This window comes from Pituophis catenifer, unplaced genomic scaffold (genome assembly GCF_029215685.1).
Source record: "Pituophis catenifer annectens isolate HBS135680 unplaced genomic scaffold, rPitCat1.0.hap2 SCAF_2, whole genome shotgun sequence".
NCBI lineage: Eukaryota > Metazoa > Chordata > Lepidosauria > Squamata > Colubridae > Pituophis > Pituophis catenifer.
The window spans coordinates 237,037,604-237,065,171 of record NW_027256882.1 but is presented as its reverse complement, the minus strand read 5'-3'; the positions used below and the strand labels follow the sequence as shown (position 1 = coordinate 237,065,171).

The 27,568-nt window shown below is 34.9% G+C and overlaps 1 protein-coding gene across 6 annotated transcripts in view; it reads right to left on the bottom strand.

Annotated features, from left to right (window-relative positions):
• Nucleotides 1–5,034: 5,034 nt before the first annotated feature.
• The window catches only part of SPIN1 (spindlin 1), a 60,022-nt gene continuing 37,488 nt past the window's right edge, over nucleotides 5,035–27,568 (bottom strand). For 5 of the 6 annotated variants that reach the window (XM_070938694.1, XM_070938693.1, XM_070938695.1 and 2 more), the window contains 5 exons: nucleotides 25,078–25,277; nucleotides 16,077–16,125; nucleotides 14,639–14,892; nucleotides 12,161–12,394; nucleotides 5,035–8,527 (listed from right to left, as the gene is read on the bottom strand). In XM_070938694.1, coding sequence (XP_070794795.1) covers nucleotides 8,328–8,527; nucleotides 12,161–12,394; nucleotides 14,639–14,892; nucleotides 16,077–16,125; nucleotides 25,078–25,129 — 789 coding nt within the window. In that variant the 5' untranslated portion in view covers nucleotides 25,130–25,277 and the 3' untranslated portion in view covers nucleotides 5,035–8,327. Of the gene's footprint in view, nucleotides 8,528–12,160; nucleotides 12,395–14,638; nucleotides 14,893–16,076; nucleotides 16,126–24,858; nucleotides 24,991–25,077; nucleotides 25,278–27,568 lie in introns of all 6 variants that reach the window. The other variant, XM_070938699.1, reaches the window with a different exon arrangement.

Genomic DNA, 27,568 nt, shown 5'->3' with positions numbered 1-27,568 from the left:
TTAGAAATTAAGACCCTGTATTCTCAGTGTAATGAATCATTGGTTTTGTCAAAATGAGGATAATTTACATCAAACCCAAAGGATTGCTGGAAACATGGTTAACAGTTTATTACATTTCCAAAATTCTGCTCTTTTTATGTAGTTTGGTGAACAGGTTTTGCAGTATAATGAACCAATATAACACTGAAGTCTTTCCAAATATTCACATTTGAAAATTGCTAGTAGAATGATTAACAACGTGTTATTTCTATGCTGTATTTTAAATGTATTTTGACATATATTTCTAAATACTTGAGTGGGCAGAGGATAAAATTGAATGGCATCTTCCGAGGACATACACTCCACATTTCTTTGGTAATAAGATCCTGTTAGAAAGTTGAAAATATTCCAACATTCCCTTTAAAAAATCTCAACCACTTTCCATGTTCATAGAGTTTTGCAATTTCCCTTGATTAAATAATGTATTTTTTTTAAATACAATACTATTATATTATTATTGGCTAAGAGCAAATAGGAAAAGGAACTTAATAGGAACAACTATAAAGAATCAGGTCCACTGAACTATTAACATGTTTTTACTTAAAATTCTCATTTGAATTAAAAAAAACCTTATGAGATAAATCTATAGCCTCAATCTAGATTTAACTGTTGTTAAGCAACCACTGGATTGTCATCAAAGGTATGTTTCCCCAAACCGAGAATTCTTTATTTTCTTTTTTCTTTTGCTTTAAAAGTTCCCCGTCTGCAAAAATTAACTTGCTGGAAGAAATTCCAACTGTAATATTTTGCCATTTATAATTGTTTCCTTAAGAAATTTTGAATCTTACTGTCTGTAACATTTAGGAAAGTTTTGCAGAAGAAAACTGGGAATATTGTCAAAGCTTTGTGGCATTTTTGCTAATAGAAACTGGTTTTAGTCTAGACTTCTAAGCAAGTCCCAGACGAGTTTGGGCGTTTTGCCTGTGCAAGCTTTACCTTTGGCACATGAAACACTTTTATGATACTAGTTTAAACTATTGAAATATTGATTAAAAATTGTGTTTCTTGCCCAATCTAATGACAATATAATTATTCGTAACTCCAGATTCATACAATTTTTTTTCATTTTAGGAAGTTTGGTTCCAGGAAAATTTGAAATCTAGAGTGTAACTCAGCTTCCCACACAGGAAATGAAATTTGTGAATTTGTCTCTTATTTCAGTCCAAAGTAATCCACATTTCCCAGTCAGATTTTGATTTAAAGCCACCTCATAATCTTCCCCTCATCTGAACCCAATCAGTTCCACCACCTGCCATTTAGTGCAGTTCCAGAGAACTGTAATGTCCCTATTCTTCTCCCTTTCGCTAAATATAACAATTGTTATTCATTTCAAACCTTTCAACAGTTTCTTTCTTCTTTAAAAGTCAAACTCTCTGAGAGGCAGTTTAGAACATTGTTTTTCAACCTTGGCAACTTTATCATGTGTGGACTTCAACTCCCAGAATTCCTCAGCCAACTGGAATATTTGGTTTAGAATATTGCTGGTCCAAGGTTTACACAGTGTTTCTCATTCTGTTAGTTTTAAAGGGAAATGGCCAATAAAGGGGTAATTTATTCATTGTAAATATGTATGGAGGGGTTTCTGTGCCATATGGAAATGTTGTTCCTCAAAACAACATTTAAAATTTAAAACACCTTTAAATCCACACCAAATCTGTACAAAGCATAAAGGTCTTTCCTCAGTTTTATGCCCATCAGATTTGGTTGGGGAAATTTGTTGATAATCATTTGTGTCTTTCCAAGGAGGCAAATCTTGGGGAAATATTGAGTGAGGGGGACTTAGTTACTTTGCAACAAGCCCATCTTTTCTGCCTTTTTTCTTTTGGGTACATAGTGGCCAGACAAGGAATTGCCAAATATGGAAGCAAGCATATTGAATTAAGCTTGATTCCTGATAATAATAGACTTTATGTCTTATTCTTCTGCTGAAGTGGGATGACCTTTTTACCAAGCCTCTGATGAAGGCCTCTACTCAAACCCTACTTTACAATACAATCATAAATAGGGTACATCTTCAACCTAGAACAGGCTATCAGATTTTTTCATTCTTCAAAGAATGAGGGCCATTTATTATTGCCTTCTTGCAGTAAATATGTAACAGTCTGTTTAAAAAACCGGATAGTACTTTACGTTTCCTTCCCACTGCTTGGAAAAGGGGATTTAATAATACTGCATACAGAAACATTGCGTAGTTCCATCAGAATCACATTTGATTTGGAAACAATAAAAAAGCTTTTGGTTGCCATAGTCATCCTTAGGACTCTTTCCTTAATTCCTCATTTTACTCCCTTTATTCTATATATAAGCCAAACATTTATTTAACAGACCTTACTTACTCATGTACTTAATCTGTTTTACTGACTGGCTACTATGTGTTGTTTTATGAAAAATTTTAACTTCATCATTTTACTGGTTCCTAAAGAGAGATTGCATTTTTGTTTCATAAGAAATTTTGAGTAGCGCTGATAGAAAAGCTAGATATTAATATTTTGAATAAAGTGGCAGGAAAATGTAATTACTGGAAAACAACCTATAGATATGATTAATTTTTGAATTCTCTGTAATACAAGTCAGCAGTGAAGCTCCAGTTTAAATGAAAATACATTCTATTTCAAAGAAAGAGAAGTTTTGGTCAGTGTCAAAAAGTTACATGAATGTGACCAGTGGCCCTCAAGTCTCTTTTTGATGGCCTAACTTTGGCCACAGGCTAAATACCAATGACATTGTTCAATGCTATTTTGAAGTCAGTAATACTTGAAAAATATAGTCCCAAAGTAGGGTGAACATAGTTTAAGACCCCTCAAATCCTGGTTGAATCTACTTTGTATCATCAATGTGTCTTCTGCTCTCCTCTCCCAAGTTATATGTGCCTGCTAATCATTGAAATGTTTCATTTCCACTCTATCCAGTCAACTGAATGTTCAAGCATTTATTTCGTAACTGTTCTATTCTCCCTTTCAATGTGTACTATTAGCAATATAAGTATTAGTCAGTCTTAATACCTTTGAATATGTGATGGAACGTGCACCTGCAGCAGCAGATGGGTGAATAATGCCAACTCAAGAGCTTTTCCCAGAAAGAGATCTGGATCAAGACTGCAGTCTCGAAATGGAAGGTGAGAGGAAACAAATGGTTTGGGATAACTGCACCCTAGAATCTCCCAGGATATATCTAGTAGCTTAGAAAATTAGAGCTTAAATTTGGCAAGATTCTGGCCATTAGGTGTAAGCAAATAAAAGGGTTGGACTCAAATGGATTTCACTGACTTGTCTCTCGGCTTGGGCCTAAAAGAAAAGCCACTCTTAAAAATGCATTCAATTGTCATTCGTCCAGCAGTTCTCACATTTGCACTCTGATTATGGATTCAATATAGGCATAAATTTTTAAAAAATGCTTCCTAGATCATTATCAAATAGTTGTATGCAAAAATGTTGGCACTAATAGCATGTTTCAGTGAATCCTCACATAAAGAAAAATGTATATGGTAAAAACTTTTATGTTCCAATTCACCTGGGAATATTTTTAAGATGCCCCCAATCTCACTAGATTCTGGCTGGTGAGTATATAACACAACAGATAATTTTTTTAAAGATAGCACAAAATAAATCAAAGCAGCTGTAGTGGATGCCTGCAATAAATTAGGTTTAAAGGCATGTATCGATTTTACTTGCTTAATTAATGCAAGATCGGTTGGAGCTGCATTACCTCCAGGGAAAATGTTCTATGAAATGGTGGGGACCGGCTGTGCATGCATTTAAATATTTTCAGTAGAGGGCTTATTTTCGGGTAGAACATGCTGGACGTTAGTTTGAAGCCCAAGAAAAATGTCTGCAAACTGGCCATATATGCAAAACAGAATTCCAGGTCACTGCAAATGACCACTGGAAGGTTTAGATAGTACTAGACTATTTGTCTACAGGCCCATAATACTCATATATAAATAATTTGCAATAGAAAGTTGTCAGAAACCCTTCTCTCCAACTTTATTGCCTAAGATTTATTTACAGAAAAAGAGTAGATAATATGAAAAGAACATCTTGCCAATCACTATGTATCAAAATATCCTAGAAGCTAATGTCTTGTATCAGTGAAGAATCTGAAGCTGAGAAGAGATTGAATGTTTCAACCAAACAATAATCTAGGAATATTTGTGATATTAATTTAAACCAGCATTTATTTGGAACTTGTTTTAATTCTTGTTCTTATTTCATATTGCATTTTTATTCTATATGTTCTGTAAGCTGCCTGGAGTACAATGTTTTTAGCAATAGCTAAAAATAAGTATCTCCAAATCAACCATGAAGTACTTACAGGTAAAAAGAGAAAGGGCTTGGAGTAGTCTTCACAGTCCCCAGGCTTGATTATTATTGATACATGTACATGCAAGCGGTCCTGAGAATAATTTGATATTAGAAGAATTTCTGCAAGGAAGAGTGAGGGGAAAAATCCAAAGAATAGCAAGATGGCCTCATTGCAGGAAATATTTGGGAGCCTTTATTTCTGCTAAAGATGTTACAAAGGAGTTGTGCTTCAAATAGTTTCCAACTGCCATGATCACTTTTTTTTTTTTTGGGAATCTGCAAATTTGTGTTTAAACTTTGTACATTCAGATGTATCAACTTCTGTCCACTTGAGGATTCACTTGAACATACAATTTTACTAAGGATGCCTAAATGTTTGCATACAACTTTATATTGTTTAACTATAACGCAGGGACAAGGTAATGAAACATTTATCTTTTCAGCTGTTTGGTTTCAACAATTTAAATGATTCAGTTCAACTGCTGACGTATTGCATTTAACTGTTTGGTGTTTTGTATGATTTTTTTAAAAAAAGTATTGCTTAATATTTATCAGCATAATTTTTCATTGTTAAAATAGTTTAATTACAAAATGGAGTATTTTTTTAAAATTTCATTTTAATTATAAAATGGAAGAAATTTCTCTTCAATTTGAACACATCACATTTGTCTTATGAGAACAAGATTTACAGTCGTAAGTTGCACATAAAGGGTTTATTTTAAATGTTTTAAGGATAGAGTTACATCATAATTATAAAAATTACTTACAGAATTAAGTAACAGATTTAAAGATTTAAAGTGTTTATACTTCTAAATGCAGAGAACAGGGAACTGTCTACATCATTAAAAAAAAAATGAAACCAAGCTCTAGAGATGAAGTCATTTACCTAATTTTAAAATGTGAACACGAAGACCTTTGAACTATACACATAGCAAGAACCATCCAAATTGCACTAATGATGAAAAATATAAAAAGCACAGCATTTCCAAGGAACCACACATTTTTATTTTTTATTTTTTGGTTCTTTGAAATGGTTGCAATTAATATATCCATGGAGAAGTCTTAATTTTTAAAATGCACCAATTTAAGGAAGTTAAAAATTATCCAGCAAAAATAGCTTTTTGCACTATTGCCTGGGTTTCTAATATGATTCTACTTCATCACAATTTAGGATTTGGCACAAAAAAAGCCTAGTACTAATTTGAACTAATTTTTATTTCTTTTTGAACAAAGTACATGGTCCCTTCAAACGCTGCATGACACATAAAACTGGAAAGTTACCTCCTGTTGGCACTATGTTTGCCTTACCAGTGCATTTAATCCTACTACCACCATTAAAACAGCACAATAAGCAAATTCACCAAAAAACAAAAAAAACAAAAAACAAAAAAACAAAAAAAAAACAAAAAAAATCTAAAAACCTAAACATTTTTTAAACATGCAACTTTAACTTTCTTACATTGAACATTCTACCTTCTAAGCATGCAAAAAAGGGATGGTCTGCATTTAAGTTTTGTCTTAAAATTTTACAGGGCAGCCTGACATCACATAAAACACACAATATACAATACTACAGCAGGTAAATGGAGAAAGGCCAGTAACTTTTATACACAGATCCATAGCTTGTGCCACCACAAGCTTGTAATAACTTGGAAACCAATGCTGAATCCCTGGAGCAAGGGACCAACATTAGTTACCAGGGTGACAAGCACTGCATGCAGATCTGAAATATGAGCCTAAAATGAAGCCCAAAACAGATGGGCAGGGTATAAAATTAAGTCTCTAGCTCAAAAACAGAAAAAAGGTGGTCTAAGCTATCAAAAAAGCAGACAATGTGGACACTTAAAAACCCATAAAATTTATACAGAATATAGATTACTCTAAACTGGCAGAATGTGGTGTATTATTAAGAGACTTGCAGAAATCACCTCATCACAAGCTCTTTGAACATGATCTTTTCGTTCTACTTAATCCTTAGCAAGTATCTTGAGATATACTCTGGATTTTTAGTTTATGTAGCCCACAATTCAAAGTACTACATTTACGTGTTTCTCTTGTGTATGTTTAATACACACTCATTCTTGTGCCACAAATATCAACTTGGGCTCATGGAGCCAGGCTCAGCTTTGAGATTTACATGCAGGACTCTAAAGAGTCAATAGAAAACATACAGATCTGCTGGATGAAAAACACTGGGTCGCAAATCTGCTCACTTTGTTCAAGAACACAGGAACATCATGACTCAGGTACTCAGGGCTTAAAAACTGTGTTGGAAAAGCTCTTCATGGAAAAGACAACAGCTTGCCTTTGGTTGCCTGTGATGAAATACTGGACATAATGCAATAGTAGCAATGGTCAAGAAATTTTAAGATACTGTTTATATACGGTGAGTATTACCATTAAAGAGCATAATGAGGCACAAGCCTTAAGGCTACAATATGAATTCAGGCAAAACTAAAAAAAAAAAAGTTTAAATTGCATGGAGTTTAATATGCATACTCACACCAGAGGTAAACTTAACCTCAAAAAGCTGATCAGCAACACTTTCTAAAACTCCTCAGCCTTGTAGTTAAGCAGAGGTTTGGTTCTCATTTACTTGTGCAAAGCAGTCCTTCAGTCACTGCAATGCTCCACCTCAAATTGGTTGCTGTTATGATTTTTCCATTGATTGGTTTAAAAAGCTGCCACGCCAATCTACCACTTTACAAAAAGAAAAAAAAAAAAGAAAAAATGACCCAAGAATGAATTCTGAAGCTGCGGACGGCTTATTTACATCCATCTTCGGCTGCAGATGGCTGAACCATGGAGACTGCCTAGCTTCCGTTAGATAGTGCACCATTAGCATGCAGAGCCCTAGTGTTCTTTTAATGTCGTTCACATTAAACAGCATACCTCAAGCAAATACAATGTACAGCACAAAAGGCGACAATAGGTTGGAATTGCACGTCTTGTCTGGACTCACCCAAAAAAGAAAGGCCAGGAGAAAAAAAGGTAGAAGCCTTCTTTAGCAGAAGATACGGAAACAAGAAGGAATGCAGTATATCAAAATAGAAGGCAACAGATGACTTTCTCTTCTCGGTAAGACAAGCCTTTAATGTATGAGGACTCTTGTGAGGTTTGTCATTACATGTAACAGATTTTAGTCCACATACAAGAATCTAAGTTGCTAGATTTGATAGACACCCAATAGTTGCTGTGTAGTATTCTTTAATGTTAACATGAATGACTAAGCTGCTACGGCACCAAGCACCTGGGTTCTGCTAAAAGTTAACAAAAAATCCTACAACAACAATATTGAGAACTGAAGGCATCCTTGCTTTAATTTTATCCAGGTCCTACATCTGATAAACACTTGCTCTGCATTTTTCTTATCAACTGCATCATATGTATACCATATTCTATTATTCTGTAATTAAAATGAACAGAGGCGTAATAGTATCTGGAACATAGGACACTGGTATTAATTGGTTTAGGCACTCCTTAACACTGCTTAAAATAGTTTTAATCATCTCTGCCCAAACCCCCAAAACAAGGACGTAATATGTTTAATACAAGAAAACTTAATATTACATACAGGAAAGCAATTTAATATCAAGCTACACTTGCATTGGCAGTTGAAAAGTTAAGTGAAAAGCCAAGGGAAAGTTATAATTGGGGGAGGGGGAGAAATCAGATTAATGATTACATTGCTAGATTTTTACACAGCTTGAATTTGCAGCTGCTGGTTTTTTTGTCCTAACTTTATCCAGATACCCACCCCCCCCCCAACACGACTTCCTCTAAGAAAAGGAATTCCCCTACATAAAATGTGTCATGTTCACATCAAAGTCTGTACAGTTCACAATGGAATAATTTTCCTGGCAGAGATTGTGGGCTCGCAGGGACATCTAAGCTTTCAAATAAACTGGAAAGCAGTTAAGTCTTCTGTGTCTACAAATTTTACACTCAAAAGTTCCACAAGTTTGGCAAAAGTTTGCATGGTGGTGTCTAGGATGTCTTCACCAAATCATAGACATAAATATGGAAATCATCATCAAACTTGATGAAATAGACAGAGGGTTTGGCTTCAACTTGATGAATGACCATGCCAGTCCTTTTTGAGCCATCTTCTTTGGCATATTCCACTTGTTTTCCAACTAGGCTGTCCACAACTTCTCCAGGTTCCCGCTCTGCTGGAGGTGAATCGTCTGAAAAGACAAAGTTTATATTAAGACACAACATAACGTTTAACATAATGTATCCTTCTTAAGTCCATTTCTTCATGACAATTATCTGTTACCACTGTCAATTTATTCATTTCTAATGATTAGCAGAAGGCAGAATGTTTTTTTTTCTTCAAAAGAGAAGTTGCTTCTTTACAAATGAAAATAAAACACCAGGAATATATTGTTGCAAGAAATACTCCTTTTACCAGGTTTATCCTAGTAATCCATTTCAAGCACCTTAAAACAAAAGCTATATTAATGGCATACATAGACAAAATCGATGTTCTCAAAATTTTATCAAAGACTAATTGGATTGATTGAATGGGTAATGTCTTATTCAATTGAATAACTATGTCTAACCTGGGTATAAAGTAGAATAAATATATTCTACTTTATGCAGCATAGCATAGCCAAAATTTCAAATGTCAAAATTATTTCTCCTTAAACTCAGGATGAACAGTCTAAAAAATTCTTATTTAATATAGGTTAAATATTGTCTAGGATAGAAAATAAATAGAAAGTGATACTTGTTAATTTTTCTTGTTAGTTGTTCATTTAAAAAAACAACTAACAATTTCACATTCAAAGTTTGTTCTTAATAATATCACATTAAAATGTTGTAAATTATATGAGTATTTTACAGAAAGATATCAATTATCAATACTTCATATACATTTAATACATTTAATAGTCCAAAGAATCTTCTTGTGGCCTAACCATTAGCGATCCCTCTACCAAACCATCTGTTTTGACCTGCCTCACTTTGTCTGGTTGAAACTGAACCTAATTAGGTGTGATACTGGAAGAAGTGCCTCTGCCCTGTATCAGTGGGAATGGAAAGATTCCCCTTGTTGAGATTGTGGTGCTAATATGCAAACTATTAGGCATATTGTGCAAGATAGTCCACGCTGCACATTTCTCTGGTTCCCTAGAAAATCTGCATGAAGTAATGCCAGATGCAATCATCTGGATAGCTGAATTAGAAATCCAATTATGAGGCCATGCCATACCCCCATAGAGGTTTTACTTATAATTAGATAGACTGTGTATATTGTTTACTTCTCTTCTGTCATGTTCTCATCATATGCTAAATAATAATAACACATTTAGCCTATGGCTTAGCTAAGTCTAAAATGATAATAAAAATGGAGCATTAATGAATAAAGCATCTATTAAGACTGGGATAATATTACAATATATTAGAAACATGCATGACATATAATAGAATACATAGGAAATTACTATTTTTAAATCATAATTCTTAAAATAAAATAACATCATGTTTTTGGAGTAATAATCTTATTTAGTAAAAAAGAAAACCAAAACAAATTAAACTACCAGTTCAAGATTATGTATATACTAAGTATGTGACAAAATATCCATTAAAAAATTAACTGTAGGTGTATCTCTTCTTAATGCTTTAAGTATAGACCGTGCTTAAAAAAAACTTGTTTCATTGTGCCAATAATCATTTGACCTTTGCAGATGCTTCTGCTTAAAAACAATGAATACATGATTCCCCAATATCCCAAGCAAGGATAGTGAGGAAATCTTTGCATATAGGTGAACATTCTCTCTCCCTCACAGACACATACATTCATGCATACTTTCACTGGATTCTCAATTTTTATTTTGCAATTCAATTCATAAATAAAAGCACAAAATGCACATGTATGTTTCCAGAAAAGATTGAAAACTGGTATAAAAATGGGATGCTGGGAAAAAAAAAGAAATTGAGCTAAACTGAACTGGAAAGATTCACCAACTCCCAAACAGTATTTTCTTAACCTAACAAATACTTTAATCAAACTTAATAGGCCTAAAAGTTATGGCAGTATGTCTAATATTTCCATAACACTCTCTATAAGCTTCAAACTGACACAATAAACAATGAAGTCTTTGAATATTAGTCTTTTTTTAGCTATAGGAAACTTTGCAATAAAAGAAGGCAATCTGTATGCAGTTGCAAGAGAAGGCAATAACAGGATGTCTTCCCACCATGCTCTTCAAACTGAAATATCTCACTGGAAATTAAACCACAGAAGTGGATGGCAAACTTAGAATGTTAAATGCTAGTGACTTATCTTTGAAAGTACACTGGGAGTCAAGCCCACCTCATGGAAAAATCCAAAAACATAACAAACATCGTTTTAAGAAATCACAAAAGGTGAAGTCACTGACTAAAGAAAACCATTCATTTTGCAATTATTATGCATATACTATAAAAACATCAGATTTGCTATAAACAAGTCTACAACAAAAACATGGCTAATTTTTTGAGAACTGTGGTAATTTGAGGAACTGTTCCTGGCACTGTTACAAACAACTGCATTATAAAATGTCATGAATACCTGCAGGCAAACTGGCGATACTTCAGGGGCTTGTTCCAGAACACAATGTAAAAGTGACTCCTGGTCCCCATTTCTTTTCAAGCCTATAGTCTTTCTCTTTCAGGAGTGCCCATCTCACATGCTCCCATTACACAAAGCACAGTCAGTTTTGCAAAGAAAGCTTGTATCTTTCCTGCTTTTTCTCTCCCATCCTGGGTAAGGTCACACCGTGTTATTCTCTGAACAAAATCTCTTATGAATTAAGCTTGACACTTGGTGACTTAATGGGCACATCTGTATTATTTCTTGGCAGTGATGTAGGAATGGTTTTGTCATTACCTTCTAGGAGTATTTTTCATCTTCTCAATCTTGTTCATAGGCCTAGAATTTCTGTTGGTCTCCCAGCAAAGTACTATGTCCAACTGCTTTGCTTTTTGAAGATCAGCCAAGGTTACATCGATGGTGCTAACTGCAGTAACAGTGCTGTCATACCTTCTCATTTTCAACAGTCTCCCTTTAAGCCCTGCCCCCTTTAGGATATTCACTAATATTCTTGTTTTTTTGTCAGTCCTTTAAGGTAGGGCAGGTCACAAAGCAAATATTACAAGGATTTCCGAAAAAACTCTATTATACTAAGTTCAAATAACAGAATCTTCAAAGCCTGACCAAGTTTGTCAATTCTGGTACCAAATAAAATCAAGACAAGATTATACTGAATTTCTTTCTTACTCTTCTTTCTATCTTGGACTAGGCAAACTTTTCTGCAAGCCCCTATTAATGACCCCCCTCTCCTTTCTTTCCCCCTTAATGGCTCTCTCATACCTTCCCCAACATCAGCAGTACATTCATTTATATGATTTTTTTGGTAAGCTTCATCTTCCCAAATAGTGGGATCTGAGTTTTCCTATAGGTGGATGTAAATATAGAACACAAGATAACATTATATTCCATAAAGGAAAAGGAAAATAGAAATTTAAGAACTTTAAACGTAAACTAGGTAACTATTCAGATGGCTGTGAATACTGCCAATTGCAGCAGTCAATTCTCTCTTGCCTTCCCTTCCAATTAAGTATTTGTCATGGAAACCTAAAGTTTCATTTTGACTGAACATTCAAAATGTGCAACAACTGTATTGAAGAACCTTTCTGTTCTCCACTTTGTATAGTTCTCAGGTCAGTTCGCAAGAATTATTCTTTATATTGGTGATAAAATTTATTCTCAAAAGTCCTGTATTCTAGCACACTCTGAGAATTTTAAATTGATTTTTATATATGGATCAACTTACTAGAATCAGGCATAATACGGAGATCGCCTTCTTTATAGTCATCTAAGAGCTGGTACATGTACAAGACAGGATCCTTTTCATAGGTGATATAAAACCATGTCTTCATTATAGGTGCTTGAGCCAAGACCATTCCCCTCCACTCATCTTTTGAGCCATCTTCTGTCTCAAACATATGCTCTACTGCTTTGCCAATCATTATGTCTGCCAGGTGGGCATCACTGATCCGAGACGAAGCTGAAAGACACAGTTCAATGCTTGGTTAACAGTATAAGCTATACCCGTTCTACTTTAAGATGCCAGAAAAACAGTATAAATGCAGCAATTGAGCATTGGCTGACCTCAAAACTAGATAAATACTTGATTTTACTCAAGATTTTATTCAAGATTAACATAATTAAAAAATCTCTTTATGGGATTTAGGCAAGAAAGATATTTAGCAATCACACTTAAAAGCTGAAGAAAACACTTCTAATTAGATTAAAGTAAAATTTTGCAATGAGCACTGAATAAGATTCAATTTTAAAGTTACTTCAATAACAACAAAAAAAGAGATATTGAATTTTAGTGTTAGCAAATATTCACAGTGGGGGGAAATTAGGAACTGGGGATGTTTACGGTTGATTTCCTTTGCTCTTAGGGATGGGAAGTCAACCTGTTTGTGAAATAGTTTTCATGGAGGGCCTTCTCTGAACATTTATCAAGGCAATATACACTTTCAAAGAATTGCATGACTGTAATGAAAAGTAGTTTTTTTTCCAATACCATAACAATAATAACATCCTGCCTTTATATATTTTACTCAAGGTGGTAAACATACCTAATACTCTTGCCTCCTACTTTCCCCACAACAACAGCCCTGTGAGATAGTTTGGGCTGAAAAAGAGTGATTTTAAAACTGAAAAGTTACCCGGCCAGTTTTCATGCATAAGGGATGGCTAGAATCCATAATCTCCTGGTTTTAGGCCAGTATCTTCACCATTATACAAAATTGGCTCTTTTTAAAATATTGCTTCCTGATTAAATTTCTGTACTTCTTCATTCTTAAGTTTTATTGATACATAGTACTTGCTTTTCTAATGCAGATAAAGGCAGGCAGGTTCACATTTTTAACAGCAAGAATAGAAGTATTAATAGGTCTCTTAAAATTTCTAGGATAAAAACATGTATGGATTCTATATATATCTACTTTCAAAGAACATTACTTGAAAATTAATTTAAAATGTAATGGTCTGCTTATTAATGTGAGAGTCTTGTTGACAGAATATTAAAGTGGTTCTAAGAAATATATATGTGCTCTCCACTTATACCTACATGTGAGTAAAGACTTGGAAGTGTGACATGCTTAACTGATATATTACAAACATTTCTTGCTTTAATTTATGTATTTCCAGTCCCCTTGAACCAGGGGTGAAATGCTCCCAGTTCGGACCGAATCACCCGATCCGGTAGCGATGGAGGCGGGTGGTTCGGAGAACGGATAGCAAAAATCCCTGCCTCCCCATTGCCCAGCTGAGCCGCACAATCATCAGAGGCTTTTTTTTAATTTTTAAAAGCATTTTTTCTACAACCACTTCGGCCAAAGAGGTTATAGAAAAAATGCTTTTAAAAGTAAAAACAAAGCCTAGGCAAGTCAGCTAGGATCGTCAGAGGCTTAAAAAAAAAGAAAAAGCCTCTGCCAATCAGGCAAGTCAGCTGCGATCGTCAGAGGCTAAAAAAAAAAAAAAAAAAAAAAAAAGCCTCTGCGGATCAGGCAAGCCAGCTGGGATCATCAGAGGCTTTAAAAGCATTTTTTTAACAACCTCTTCAGCCGAAGAGGTTGTAGAAAAATGGTTTTAAAAGTAAAAAAAAAAAAGTTGGCCACGCCCACTCCTATTACACCCCCCCACACACACACCCACACCCACAGAACCGGTAGTAACAAAATTTACATTTCACCACTGCCTTGAACACTGGATTAAGCAAGAACAGAGGCTATAAATTTAATAAATCAAACAAATGACTTATCTCAAGCTTGTTCAATTTTACCACAACCATTAACATTTATATCAATATTATTTGGAAGTGCTTTTCTTAGAAGCTAATTTATTGACAAAAAAGGATTCTTCTGTTGTACTGCCTTTACTATGTAAAGCTCATCCTTGAAAAGGTTCACTAAGAGAACTTGGTAAGAATTCAGCAGAAGGGATAGGTTATGATTCTTAGTAAACTGGACACATTTGCAGGTTCACTATCATTTGCCAAACAATTTTTTATATTTTAATTTGCTGCTTTGTGGGATAGGAAAATGTTTATATTTGTACTTTAAACAGGTACTATGTTCAGTTGGCAACTGTAAAGATGTGGGGATTATTTTTAAATCAGTAAATTTTCTATCTAACATTCCCTAGTGCAGAAAATTATTATCCATTCACTTCTATAGCCTGTGGTACTATTTGATGATTAACACCCAATGCTTCTAGTCTCCATCAAAATACTTACCAACTCGGTCTGGAAGGACTTCAAGTGCTGAAACCCTCTCATCTTTGTGCAGTTCTAGTCCATAGACACAATCAAATCCATCGTATTTAATAAGGAAGAGAGAGGGGTTTACAGGAACCTGGTCTAGAACTGTGCCTTTCCACTGTGTCACAGGCCCACTCCCTTCTTTCCATCCATGTTGTATCCGGCAGCCTACAATATTTCTTCTGGGTTGAGAAATGGGTTTACTTGGTCCCACGTTGTTTCGATGCTTTCTGTATTTGTATATAAAGCCATTAAGATGTAAATACATTGAAAAATTCTATTATGTTGCAGAAGCTGCTCAGAGTCACTTTGAACTGCAAGACTGGCAGCAAATCAATTTAATAAAAAATATGAAGCATCTCATACTTAACTACTCGTTCCTATTAGGAAATGCAGTTATTTAATACAACACATGGACACAATTTTCAGCAAGGAGCCAAGTCCACAGTATATTTGCAATACATTCAGTAAATGATACTATGGCTATATCTCCTTCCAAATATATCCTCATTTGAGAGATGAAGTTTTGGATCTTTCTAAAATTATTTCATGTGATTCTAGAATTATCTCAGAAGTGGACTCTGGCTAAACTCCAGAAAATATCCACTTTAATATAGCGCTCTGATCTTGGCCAAGGAAACACTAGTCTTTTCTTAGAAATATGTTTTGTAACTAACATAAATTTATTTTACCTATCTGATTTAAAAAATATGGATTCTACTAGAATTTTTGGCTCCAAAGCATAACATTCTGTATTTATTAAAAATAATGTTTTTCCCCCTATTCCCACCCTGCAACTTGATAGGTGGTTTGTATTCTCTCAAAAAAGCCTCCCAGGGCTGGGAAACACTTGAGACAATTTGGGTATATGAGAAATTACAGCCAAGGCTTTGGAAAACCTAAGAGCCTTATGTTTGTTTCCATGCTGAAAATTCCTTAATCTTGAATATATGAGATTTGATTTTAGAGGTGTAGAAAAACTTTACCACTCTTACCATGAATAACTAATGTTGCTTAACACAAATTCAGTGTGAGTCATATAATAGTTTTTATTTCTTGCTAAAATTATTATACAGCAGTAGATTGGGATGGGATAAAAATACCTTTCAACTCTATAACCTTATCGTTGTCCATCTTATACATCTCATATTCTACATTCCTTAACACTTTTTTGCATAAGGACCACATGATAAAATTGATATATTACAGAAGAGAACACAAGAGGAGATAAGTCTTCTCATAATGCCCAAGTTAGATAAAGGATAAAGTCTGAAAATGTCCAGATAACTTAGTTTTTTGAGAAGCAGAAGATTTGCAGATCACACAAGGAACAGCTTGCTCTTCACGAAACTCTACAATTGCAGCTCCCTCATAAAAAGGGAAAGCATGAGATTAAAATGACAACATTACTTACTTGTGGGAAGCTCTTTTCTTCATCATGCTGGCAGAGACACCTGCATGCCCTACAAGAAAGAAGAAAACAAGAACTAAGAGGCAAAGTTGCATGATGGGAAGGTTTAAATTTTATTCTTATTTCACAGAGCATTTACTGTGGTTATACACAGAGCATATCAATCAAATCTAATCTATCCTAATTTAAATCAGCCCAAGAGAATTAAACTTTTACCCCTGTCCCCAAAGATACCTTGGTATTCATAATTCAAAATTAGTTTTGCCTGAATATAGCAGAAGAGCATACATTTTCTATCCCAACATTATGAATAACCTCCCCTCTTTTATAAACTGTAGAATTATCGGATGAAATTACGTCAAATAAATTTTGGTGCTTAAACATTCATGTTGCCAGATAATGTTAGTCTTTGTTATTTGTCTCTCCCTAAATACAGTCAGTCTCCAATGACAGGAGACAGAATCTATAACTAGGCTTGCTTAGGTCCCCGCATAGAAAAAAAATCTTTCACGTTATTGGGATTTTATATTTCAAATTAAGGCAAATATTATGGTTAGATAGCTTTCTTACACAGCTGTTTTGGTTCTCATACTGTTAAAGAGCTAATTATCAAAGGTAAAACAGTATCAATTTCTGCAGATCAAGAATATTTTGGGCTACCTCCATGATCATAATGAAAATATCTGATAAAACCTGAAATTATAGGAAATTATTTTTAAAACATATCCCAAGTCTGTCTTGTATATGGTGATGATTAGTCATGTGCTAGGAGCCCTATGCATTGTTAATACCCCATAAATCTTTACAATATCTCTGCAAATATAATGTAAATCTGACTTATAAAAGAACAAGCCAACCATACAGAAGCATTTATCCTGCCAAAACTTTTTCTTAATTTGAAAAGAGCAAGACAATGTCCATTTTGGACAAATACTGTGTGTCTTTGTAACTTGGATGTGGTTGCTAGTGGCATACCAACCTAGTCATTATACCAAATGAGATTTTTTTTAATGCAACCCTATCATATCAGTTTTGTCTTTTATTCCAGAATTGTTAGAATTTCTTGCTGTTTTGATGTGTGTTTACAAATAATTTATATTCTTTAGCCAAGTGCTGCAAATATAGTTTGACAGGTGGTTCTCCACTTAGGATTGTTCTTTTAATGATGGTTCTGTGATGGAATGTGCACCTGCAGCAGCAGAGGGGGGGGGGGGGTTGCCAACTCAGAACTTTCCCAGATTGAGATCTGGATCAAGATCTGCATAGTCCTGAGATGGAGGGGCGAGAGAGAAAGAGGTTAAGAGTAGCCTCATCCTAGAACAGGGCTGTCAAACTGCAGCCCACGGGCCGGATGCGTCACACACAGGTCACGCCCACCCCAGTTCCGCGAAGGAAAATACATTGTGAAAATGTCATGTAACGCAGCGAGTTTGACACCTGTGTCCTAGAATCTCTCAGGATATATCTAGTAGCTTAGAAAATTATAGCTTTACTCTGGCAAGATTCTGTCTATTAAGTATAAGCAAATAAAGGATAGGACTCAATTGGGTCTCTGACTCTTGGGCTTGAGCCTAATGGGTTCAAAGTTATAACAGCCTTGGAAAAAGTAATTTATACTCTACCCTTGAAGTTATGACCATCCTTTGGGTGCTTGGCAACCAGCTTGCATTTATGAAAGTTGCAGAGTCTCATGATCATGATTTGCGACTTTCTCAGATGACAAGCAAAGTCAGTCGGAGAAGCCAGATTTGCTTAACAGCCATGTGATCTGCTTAATGACCACAGTAAAAATGGGCTTAAAACTGGTCTTGTGCTGACTTACTTAACAACTACATTGCTTAGTGATTCAATCCCAATGGTAGTCATAAATTGAGGACTACTGATACAGCTCATAGGCATTTGTTGAGTACACTACTAATAACCTAGTATTTAAGTTGTTTTGCACAAAATTTTCAAGCATAGTAATTCAAAACTGGCAAAAAAGCATATTAAATGAAATTAATGTGATATCAAGAAATGTATTAACATACTCTGACAAGCTATTAAACACGAACAATTAAGTCTGCTTGGGCTAGGCCAAGTATCTGCTTGAATAGTAATCCTTTCCCTTTCCTTAAACTGGGAGCTAACAGACTTGCATTCAGAAAATACACTCTTGAACCTTCTTAAAGAAACCCTTAATGTTATCAAGGGCATCAGCTGCAGTGCAATTTAAGATATGCATCACATTTTTTAATATTAGAATTTTCATTTTTATCCCCAAAGGCTGGCTAAACCCGCACATAGGATCAGTTAGGACAAAAAAGCTGAAATGCATATATTAGGTACTGGTCTATAATCAAATGAAATCATGAAGAGCAAGCAAACAATTCACTGCCTAACTTTTTCAAAGCAAAATATCAAAGCCACAGCTTTGATATTCTATATAGTTACTACTAATAGAACCATTTTTATTAAAATTGTGCCAGACATGTTGCTGAATACCTAACATTGCAGCTAAGATATAGTCTATGGCCCAAAGTAAAGCTTTGGAAAGTAACATATGGCTACTTGGACGTTTAAGATGGGCCATGTAACTGAAAATACATTATAAATATTCCTGTAGAATAGAAAAAAGACTTAGAAGAAGCCTAGAAGATTTAGTAGCAACAATACAACAAGGGAGATCCTATTATAAAAGGAGCTTGTCATATAATTCGACTGAAGACATTAGTAGATTCTCTTATTATTCAACTTAAAGAATAAACCTTGCCTTTACATTTTTTTGGGGGGTGGGCAAAAGCCAGATATTTTCATATTAGCAACAGCAGCAGAAAGAATTGCTATCAGTTATCTAATGTCATCATTGGTTTAACTGTTCACAGAAATTATCAGATAAAAGATTATCAACTGGCAGATTGTCACTACAATAAGGATGACAACTGATTTAATGCACAACACAACACAATAATACATTACTTTACATAAATACAAGGAAAGCAATTTATGGTGATACATCCAGCATTTATGAAATGGGTATGGAAGGGGGTTTGTCACTGTTTTGAAAAAGTCATAGCATTTGGATCTTCTAAACAGAGAAAACAAAAATGCAATGTGTGTTTTGATTATTATTTATCACAAATGTGCATTATATCTTCATTCACAAAACCATAAATAGATCTAAGCAATAACATCTAAGTATGTTGATACACAACATAAAACAGTATAGAAAGTTTCTATACAGATTAAGTCTCTAACACAATATTTTAATATTTATTTTATTACCTGTTAATTGCTAATCTAACAAAACATAATTATATTTACTTTTCCACTATTGGGTTTCAATGACTATCAGTTCCTATTACATGCTAGTTTGTATTCAAGCCAGATATATTTATATTGTGCTCTGATAATTAAAAACAACAACCAAGTAATAGCAGATTTTTCATTCATGAAAAAAATAGACAAACCTACTGCATTTTTTCTTTTATCCGAAATTCTCTTGTGGTTCTAGAGCAGGAAAATCAGTGGACTAAGTTCTCTTAAGCAATGGTCTTTTGTTAGAATACTGAATTTACTAGCCGGAACAATAAAGTGTACAATAGGCCTAAAATACAGTTGTAGACGATTAGTTAGAGTGCTGACTCATGCATGATGCGATCTATGCTATGATTGGTTGCTCTAAGTATAAAGGGGGAATTTCCCTTTTTTCCCTCCTTTTTCTTCTGCCTGTTCTATATACTGTTCAGATTTACCTCATGATATTCCTGTATTCCTGACTATCTTGTGTTCTTCCTTTACTGGATGATGACAAAAACTGCTGCAAATTTGAATGTTAAATATATTTATGCAAAAGGCTACAATTTTGTGTCAGCGTCTCCAACTTTATCTGGACAGTTGCTGCGCAATTCCGTCATCTTTATATAAAAATTTTTTTTTAGCTAGATTGATTGGGTAGTATAGAAACAGCTAAATTCTGTGCATTTATTTGCTGGATCTCGGCAACTAGGCACAAATCTAATACTAAGATTTAAACTCTATATTATCATTTTGAGAAAATTTTTAAAAATTATTTTAATTAAGTTATAATTTGGTATTTTATATTCTTGTTTTATATTGATATATACTGCAAATATGATCAAAGTAAATATTCATGATAAATCACAAACATGTCCCTCGTTTTAAAATGTCAATGCCTTTACCTCCTATGATATAATTGCTTACTAATGGTGATTTTTTTTTTCTTCTGGCTTACAACAGTTATAATCCATTTAGGTTACAAAAATAATTTGGCTATCCTGATAACTTAATGCTTGAGTAATCTTGACCAATAAGGAATATTTATATCCCATGCACGTATGCTTTGAATGGCTTATAACATTAAAAACATACAAATTAAAAATGGAAAAAAAATCTAAAAAGTATTATAAACATTTCTAATAAGAATTAGCTAGTAAACATAGGCAAGGCAAACATAATGACTTCAGACAAAATTTATACTGCCTACGGGGTGAAATGGCTTTAAGATGATCACAAACACTTTGAATTGAACCCAGAAATAAACTACCGTATTTTTTGGCGTATAAGACTGGGAGTATAAGACGACCCCCTACTTTTCCTGTTAAAATATAGGGTTTGGGCTATACTCGCCATATAAGACTACCCCTCTTCCAACGCACACCAAATAAAAATTAAAAAACATCAGATTTGATTTCAATATGGTAATTTTAATTCAAATGCTTATGACATGCAGGTAGTTAGCAGGAAACCCGTCATTTATAAACATAAGGCTGTTTGTCATCAAACATGTAAACATAAAACAGTGCAATTGGACCAAACTTTTCCTAATTCACTCTAAAGCTGAAAGGAAGGATAAGACAATAAACCCATGGGAGCTGCCATGCTGTTTGTTTTCTAAGCTGTCAACCAAACTGGAACTGATGATGATAGGAGGAAGATAACAAACAATAGAGAGAGAGCAAGTGCCAGGCAAGTCCCTGGCGAGTCAGCAATGCCCATCATAACTGCAAGCTATTTTTACAGGTTTTGCTGGCGTGAGAGTTTCCCTTTAAAAGCCTTCAAAATCCTCCTGTTCATCATCTGATATCATAAGTACATCAATGACATTTTGTGATACATTTATAAGGCAGTCATCGTATGGATCTAATTCCGTATCAGATGGTGTGGTCTCAGCTTTGGCTTCCTCTTCATCTTGCCACAAGTAGTCTTCCTCCATACCATCTAGTGAATTTGATATGCCACACTTCTTGAAAGACTTGATTACTGTTTTTGCATCAATATCATTCCAGGCTTTTATGACAAACTTGCACAAAACATCCAACTGTGGAGCATGCATATTTCCTCCTTTTGTGAATGATTTTTCCCCGCTAACCATCCACTCATTCCACTGTTCTCAAATGCGATCTTTAAATGGCTTGTTTAGGCACACATCCAGTGGCTGTACCAACGATGTCAATCCTGCAGGAATAACTGCCACATCTGTGTTTATTCTTGCAAGCCTTTGCTTGGTGCTGGGAGTTAAATGAGCCCTGAACATATCCCACACCAGTAGACTACGTTTTTGAATAAGTCCACCTGGTCGCTGCTCCATACATTATCAAGCCATAGCTTTACCCCTTCTTCATCCATCCAGCCTTTTTCACTTACATGTACAAAACAACCAACAGGGAACTTGAGTTTCGGCATTGTTTTTCTTTTAAAAATAATCATTGGTCTCAGTTTGGAGCCATCAGCTGTGCAAGCTAATACCACTGTAAAACTGGACTTCTCATGTCCTGTTGTTTTAATTAAAATTGTTTTTTCACCTTTTGGATGGACAGTTTTATTTCCAACCATATCAAAATTCATTGGAGTTTCATCCATATTTCCGATACTACTTAACGCGTAGCCATGTTTATTGCGCTGTTGTAGTACGTATTGATGGAAACTATTTACTTTGGCATCAAGATCTGCAGGCAATTTTTGTGCAATTTTCTTATTTTGCCTCAGTACCATATTATGCCTTTCCAAGAATCTAGTACACCAGGATACAGAGGCCTTAAATCTGTTGCTGTGATCTGGGTTAGATTTGGCCCACTGAAGTGCAAACAAACATATTTTATTTCGTATCACTACATAACCGTTTTGGCGATGCTCATTCACCATGTCTGCTACATGTTTTTCGAGTTCTGGCCAATGTGGGGTGCCTCTTCTTAATGCACACTTACCCCTTGGCATACTCTTTAATGCTTTTTCATTTGCTTTCCAGTCCCACACGGTGGCTCAGCTAGAGGGCGCCTGTCCCTGAAGCTGGAGAAGGACAGCTTCTCTAGTCCGGCTCGGAAGTAAGTTTCAGCACGCCGTATACCGGCTTATAAAACAACACCCGGCGTATAAGACGACCCCTGACTTTTGAGAAGATTTTCATGTGTTAAAAAGTTGTCTTATATGCCGGAAAATACGGTAATTAATACCGCTCTTCTGCAGTGTAGCTGAAGAATCAATTATGTAGTGATGACAAACATCTAGCACTGTCTCTGGTCCTACATTTTAAACCTGTAATAATCAAAACTTAATATTAAAATGTAGCCCATACATGCAATATTCACTACAACACACACGCACATACACACACCATCCATTAGTTAATTATTTCAGAGATATTTCATTACCAAATTCCTCAATGTCTTCAACAATGGCAGAGCTTCACACGTTCTGAAAAAGTTCTTAAAAGTTCAGGGAGATATACAATAATGTATCTGCCTTGAAAGTAGTCTATATGTATATATTTATTTATATATATATATATATATATATATATATATATATATATATATATATATATATATATATATATATATATATATATGAGATGATTACGGAAAAGGTTTATGACATTTTGTATTATGTCATAAAATGCTTTATGATAATTATGTCATAAAATGTTTTATAAAATTGCCAAATTTCAATTAAATGGAAGATATGAGGTTTGGGATTTTGGACTACATTTTAAAGGCAAGTAATTAACCTTCTTCTGTTTAAATCTACATGTGAGTTAGGATCCTGTGAAGTTATTTTTATTAGGGTCTTCATTAATTTTCCAGTTCATCTTTTTAACTCACCCTTCCTTTGATATTATTCTGGTTGGGGGTCTCAAGGACATATCTTAAATCAGAATGTGAAAGTGATAAACTAGTCTCCACCTTCAAAGTGAACATGTTTTCTTAGAGTGATTGAAACCATCATGTAGGATGGTGAAATTATTTTCACTACCAACTAAAATTTTTCCATACTTGCTACATTCACTCTCTATTGTCACTATTACACAACATTTATCCTGCAAATCAGTTTCTTTCCTTATAAACTTAAAAACACATGTTCATACATATATTCCAACTATTTTTTTCCTACAATAGAGTAGCAACTGCAACATTACATTATAGTCCAGGCTTTCTTTTGGTGATCACTTTCTTCAAAAAAATGAATCAATTTAATATTTGTTAGGGAGTCCCCTCCATTCAGTTTTTCAACACACAATCCAATGGGGCTTCGTTCCTTTTTTTACTCCAACAAAATCCATGCCACTGTCTATGGTCCTGACCTTTCCTTTGGTCCAAAATGGACCCAAAGGCTTTCCTTCACCCCCTTCCTTTTGAAAGTCAGTGGGTTGCTTCCCTTATCCAGAATTTGAGTCTTTCTGAATCTCAGGTAGACTTATATGGGGAAACTGAATACAGCACTTAACCTTTTCATGATCTGGACTGTCGATTTGTCCCAGAGAGTTAGTTTCCCTTCTTCTCCAGTTACTTATTCTTTGGGCCCTCACTGTTGACTTCGGAGCAATCTGAGCTCCTCGTGTGGCCCCTTGGGAAAATTAATTGCCCAACCCCGATCTATTTCAATTGTTATCTGTGGTTAACATTATCAGTTTTGGCTGGCAAGTTTTTATCTGATCTAAATTGTTAAAGTTTAGTACATAGCATGCTTCTTTTTTCTCATACTCAGGTTGCTAAATCTTAACAGACGTAGGTAATTCCATATGGAGTAACCTGTAATATGACTCTGACTAAAATTCGTTCATTAGCTGGAATTAAGGTACTAGCCTTCAGACACACTCTTTAAGTTCATCTATTTAAGGTACCTTGGTTCAAAAATAGTTACCATATGAGCACCTTGTTTTGCCCAAGTTTACAGACGTAAGAATTTTAGTAACATACACACAGAGACACACACACAGACAACCCTTACCTATATCTGTCAAAAATCCAGCACCATTCCTAGTCCTACATTTTAAACTTATTGTAGGACAACACTTTGCAATAACCAAGTATTTATGCAGTATATTATACTGTACAATGCAAAGTCTACCTGAAATGATTTAAGGAATGATATAAATAGCAAAAGACATTCTGTCAAATTATGTCAATATGAGGACAGCAGAAAAACTTCAACTAAATCTTCCATACCTATATGCAAACATTCTTAACTGTGCATGAGGAATGAGTTGCAATTTACAGCTGGCCTATGTCCTTCAGCATGGTTAATTCATGCTGCATATAGAGACTATAAGCAAAGCCTGCCTAAATATTTCTGCACATCGTTTTTGATTAAAAAGAACCAAAGCCTTATCAGGACAAAGCAAATTTAGGCGGACACCTGCACATGCAAGATAATATACAAAGAAGAACTGAGTAAGGACAATCAGTTTTAAACTGATTAGAATTTTTGAAGAGGCTTCTGAGAAACTGATCTAGATCTCCTGTTTAGTAGCCAACAGTTCTAAAGGAACAGCAGGAACATCACCTACCCTCTTACGTCCCTCTTGCCATGTTGAGCATTCCAGAATGAATGTGCCAGTCTACATTTGCAGTGGATGTCTAGTGTGACAAACGCAAGAAACTAGCAGAATTCTCAGGTACAGGCATCTGGCCTCCAACACCTAGAAGCACCACAATGCAAGATATGGATCTGCAGCCATCAATGTTTGCTATCCACTGTTGGGATGTAGGATAGTATTGCTACCTACCTGCATCAGCTCTGGATCGCTGACCTGGTGCCTTTCCAAATGGGGTCTTCATTCATCAGTATTTAAGTGAGCAGCAAAGCTGCTAAACTAGGGTGAAAATCCAGTTCTGTGCAGAGCTGCAAGGTTTCTCTGTCTTGGAATAATAATACCAAACTCCAAAATGGGATTATTTTCCCTTGATGATCTTCAATTACAATAGTCTGCAAATGAAAAAAATTATTAGTAAAAAGTCTATAGAATAATGATAAGAGATTCTGTGCATCTAATTGGGCCAAGATATCCACACCAAATCACAATGATAAAACAATCTGCATGTGTCTTCCCACTGCAAATTCTATCCTTATGCATATGCATTATGATGCCTGACAAAGATATAAGTTGCAATTTTTGTGTTGTGACATCATGACACGTTTCATTACTTGGTTTCCTTGTTCCTTCCCTCAGACTCCACTGATGAAGGACCTCTAGACACAACAACCTCTTTCCAATATGTTGTTAAATCACTAAGGATTGTAGTACAATAAGGCTGTCACCATTCTTATCTTTCTTTGGATTGAACAAAGTTATCAGTTCCCACTAATCTGACTTAAAAAAAAACAACTTCTTATTTTTCTTGAAGTTTAGACCAGCAAAAATGTTATTTCTTTATTCCCATTGTCTTGCTGAGTACCTCCTCCACATCTAATATTTTCAAAACCAGGTAATTCTTAAAATACAGTCAAATTTTCTTTAATTTGTATGGAAAGAGAACAAAAGGGCTTGTTACTCATCTATGAATGGGGGTTTCTTGGAGTGACAATCTATGAATTCAAACACACAAGTTGTGTGCCTGTGCACACAGTTCATTAAATATATTTTATAGCTTATAGCCATAGTTCTCAACCTTTTCTTCATTACAGACCCCCTTTTATGGCCAAAGATCATGGTCACAGGCCGCAAGCTTAATTAAAGATTTAAATCATAACAGTTCTTCAAGACTTTGTGAACCCCGAGACAATATGGTGGCCCCTCAGGTGTCCGCAGACCATAGGTCGAGAACCACTGACTTATAGTATTCCTGGAAGGAATCTTGCCCTCTGCTCCATTTGTACCATGAATTTGTAGCATGATTTGATTATGCTAACTCCCCTCAGTTTTTATGAACAACATAGTGAAACTGAACACCAAAACATGTAGAATGGTTGTGTGAATTCACAGAAAACCAATGAAAAATTCCAGTTACATCTGATGAACTAAAGTGAGGCTTACAAAAAACTTTTCATAAACTTTTATTAGTCAAAAAAGGTACCATACTCCTGATTTTTTTTTGTCACTGTAGACCAACCAAGCTTTCCTCCTACAATTAATACAAAAGGATCACTGTTATTTTGCCAATTCACACACTAAAGCTTCATGATTATCTTTCTTCTTTTAGACAAACATTGGGAAGAGAGACACAATTTTTAAAGGGGGTCTTTCATCTTAGTTTCAAAAGAAAGTCAATCATTATTTGAACATCAAGAAAATAGTTTCTCTTTCAGTTTTGAAGAATTGGGAAACCATGGTAGGCAATTTAATAGCCCAATCCAAATAGAATGCAAAAGCAGGAAGGAAAAGTTTGGACAAACGACAGTCTTACCCCATGAAAATAAAAGAAGGATCACATCTATGCAAGGCACATAATACTCTCTGTTGGTGAGTTGATGTCACAATGCCATCTTTTATGATGGCAATTGACTTGGGGGTCAATCTTAAGGGCTTCGACCACATACACATAAGGCTTGAAAGATATGATAACATAAAAAATAAGAAGGATCTTCCAGACAGAATGATGGAAAGAGGCAAGTTAGAACTTGTAAAGCACTTTATTACTTTTTTGGAAAAAAAATTAGTACTGTCTGCTGGAAGGTGTAAAGAAGAAATAGTATGAGGTATATTCTTATATGAGAGGAGCCATGTTATTTTATGAATGAAGTACAGACTCAAATTTGGTGAATCTGACTTCGTAAAGCGTCAGTGCTCCTTATGTATGAAGTCCTCAAAAGATTTACATTTAGCTACATATCGTCATTGAGAAAACCTATTAATGTGACTGTTAAAAGTAGTAACTGACTTGATAGCACAGAATCAATCAATATGTAACAATATCCTTGAGAACAGATGAAAACAAGGAATTTCTTTAGATTAACTTCTGAGGTGATAAGCAACTCAATCCACCTTGCAAAATGGGAAGTTAAGATCCAGATAATCCATTTGCTCTTAATGGTAGGAAATGATTTGGAAAATAAGTAAAATGCAACAGAGGAGCAAATCATGGCACCCAAAGCTACCACAATGTAACAATGGTGCAGTTGATAGAATTCCTCTGGATTTTTGCAAGGAAACTGCTCAAAAGGAGCATCTGTGGAAAAAAGCATAACTGAAATCTATTCTCACAGAACAAGAAAACGAAACCTTAAAGCAAGGTATCTATTCTATACCTCAAGTAACCAGGACCTACACCATGTATAGC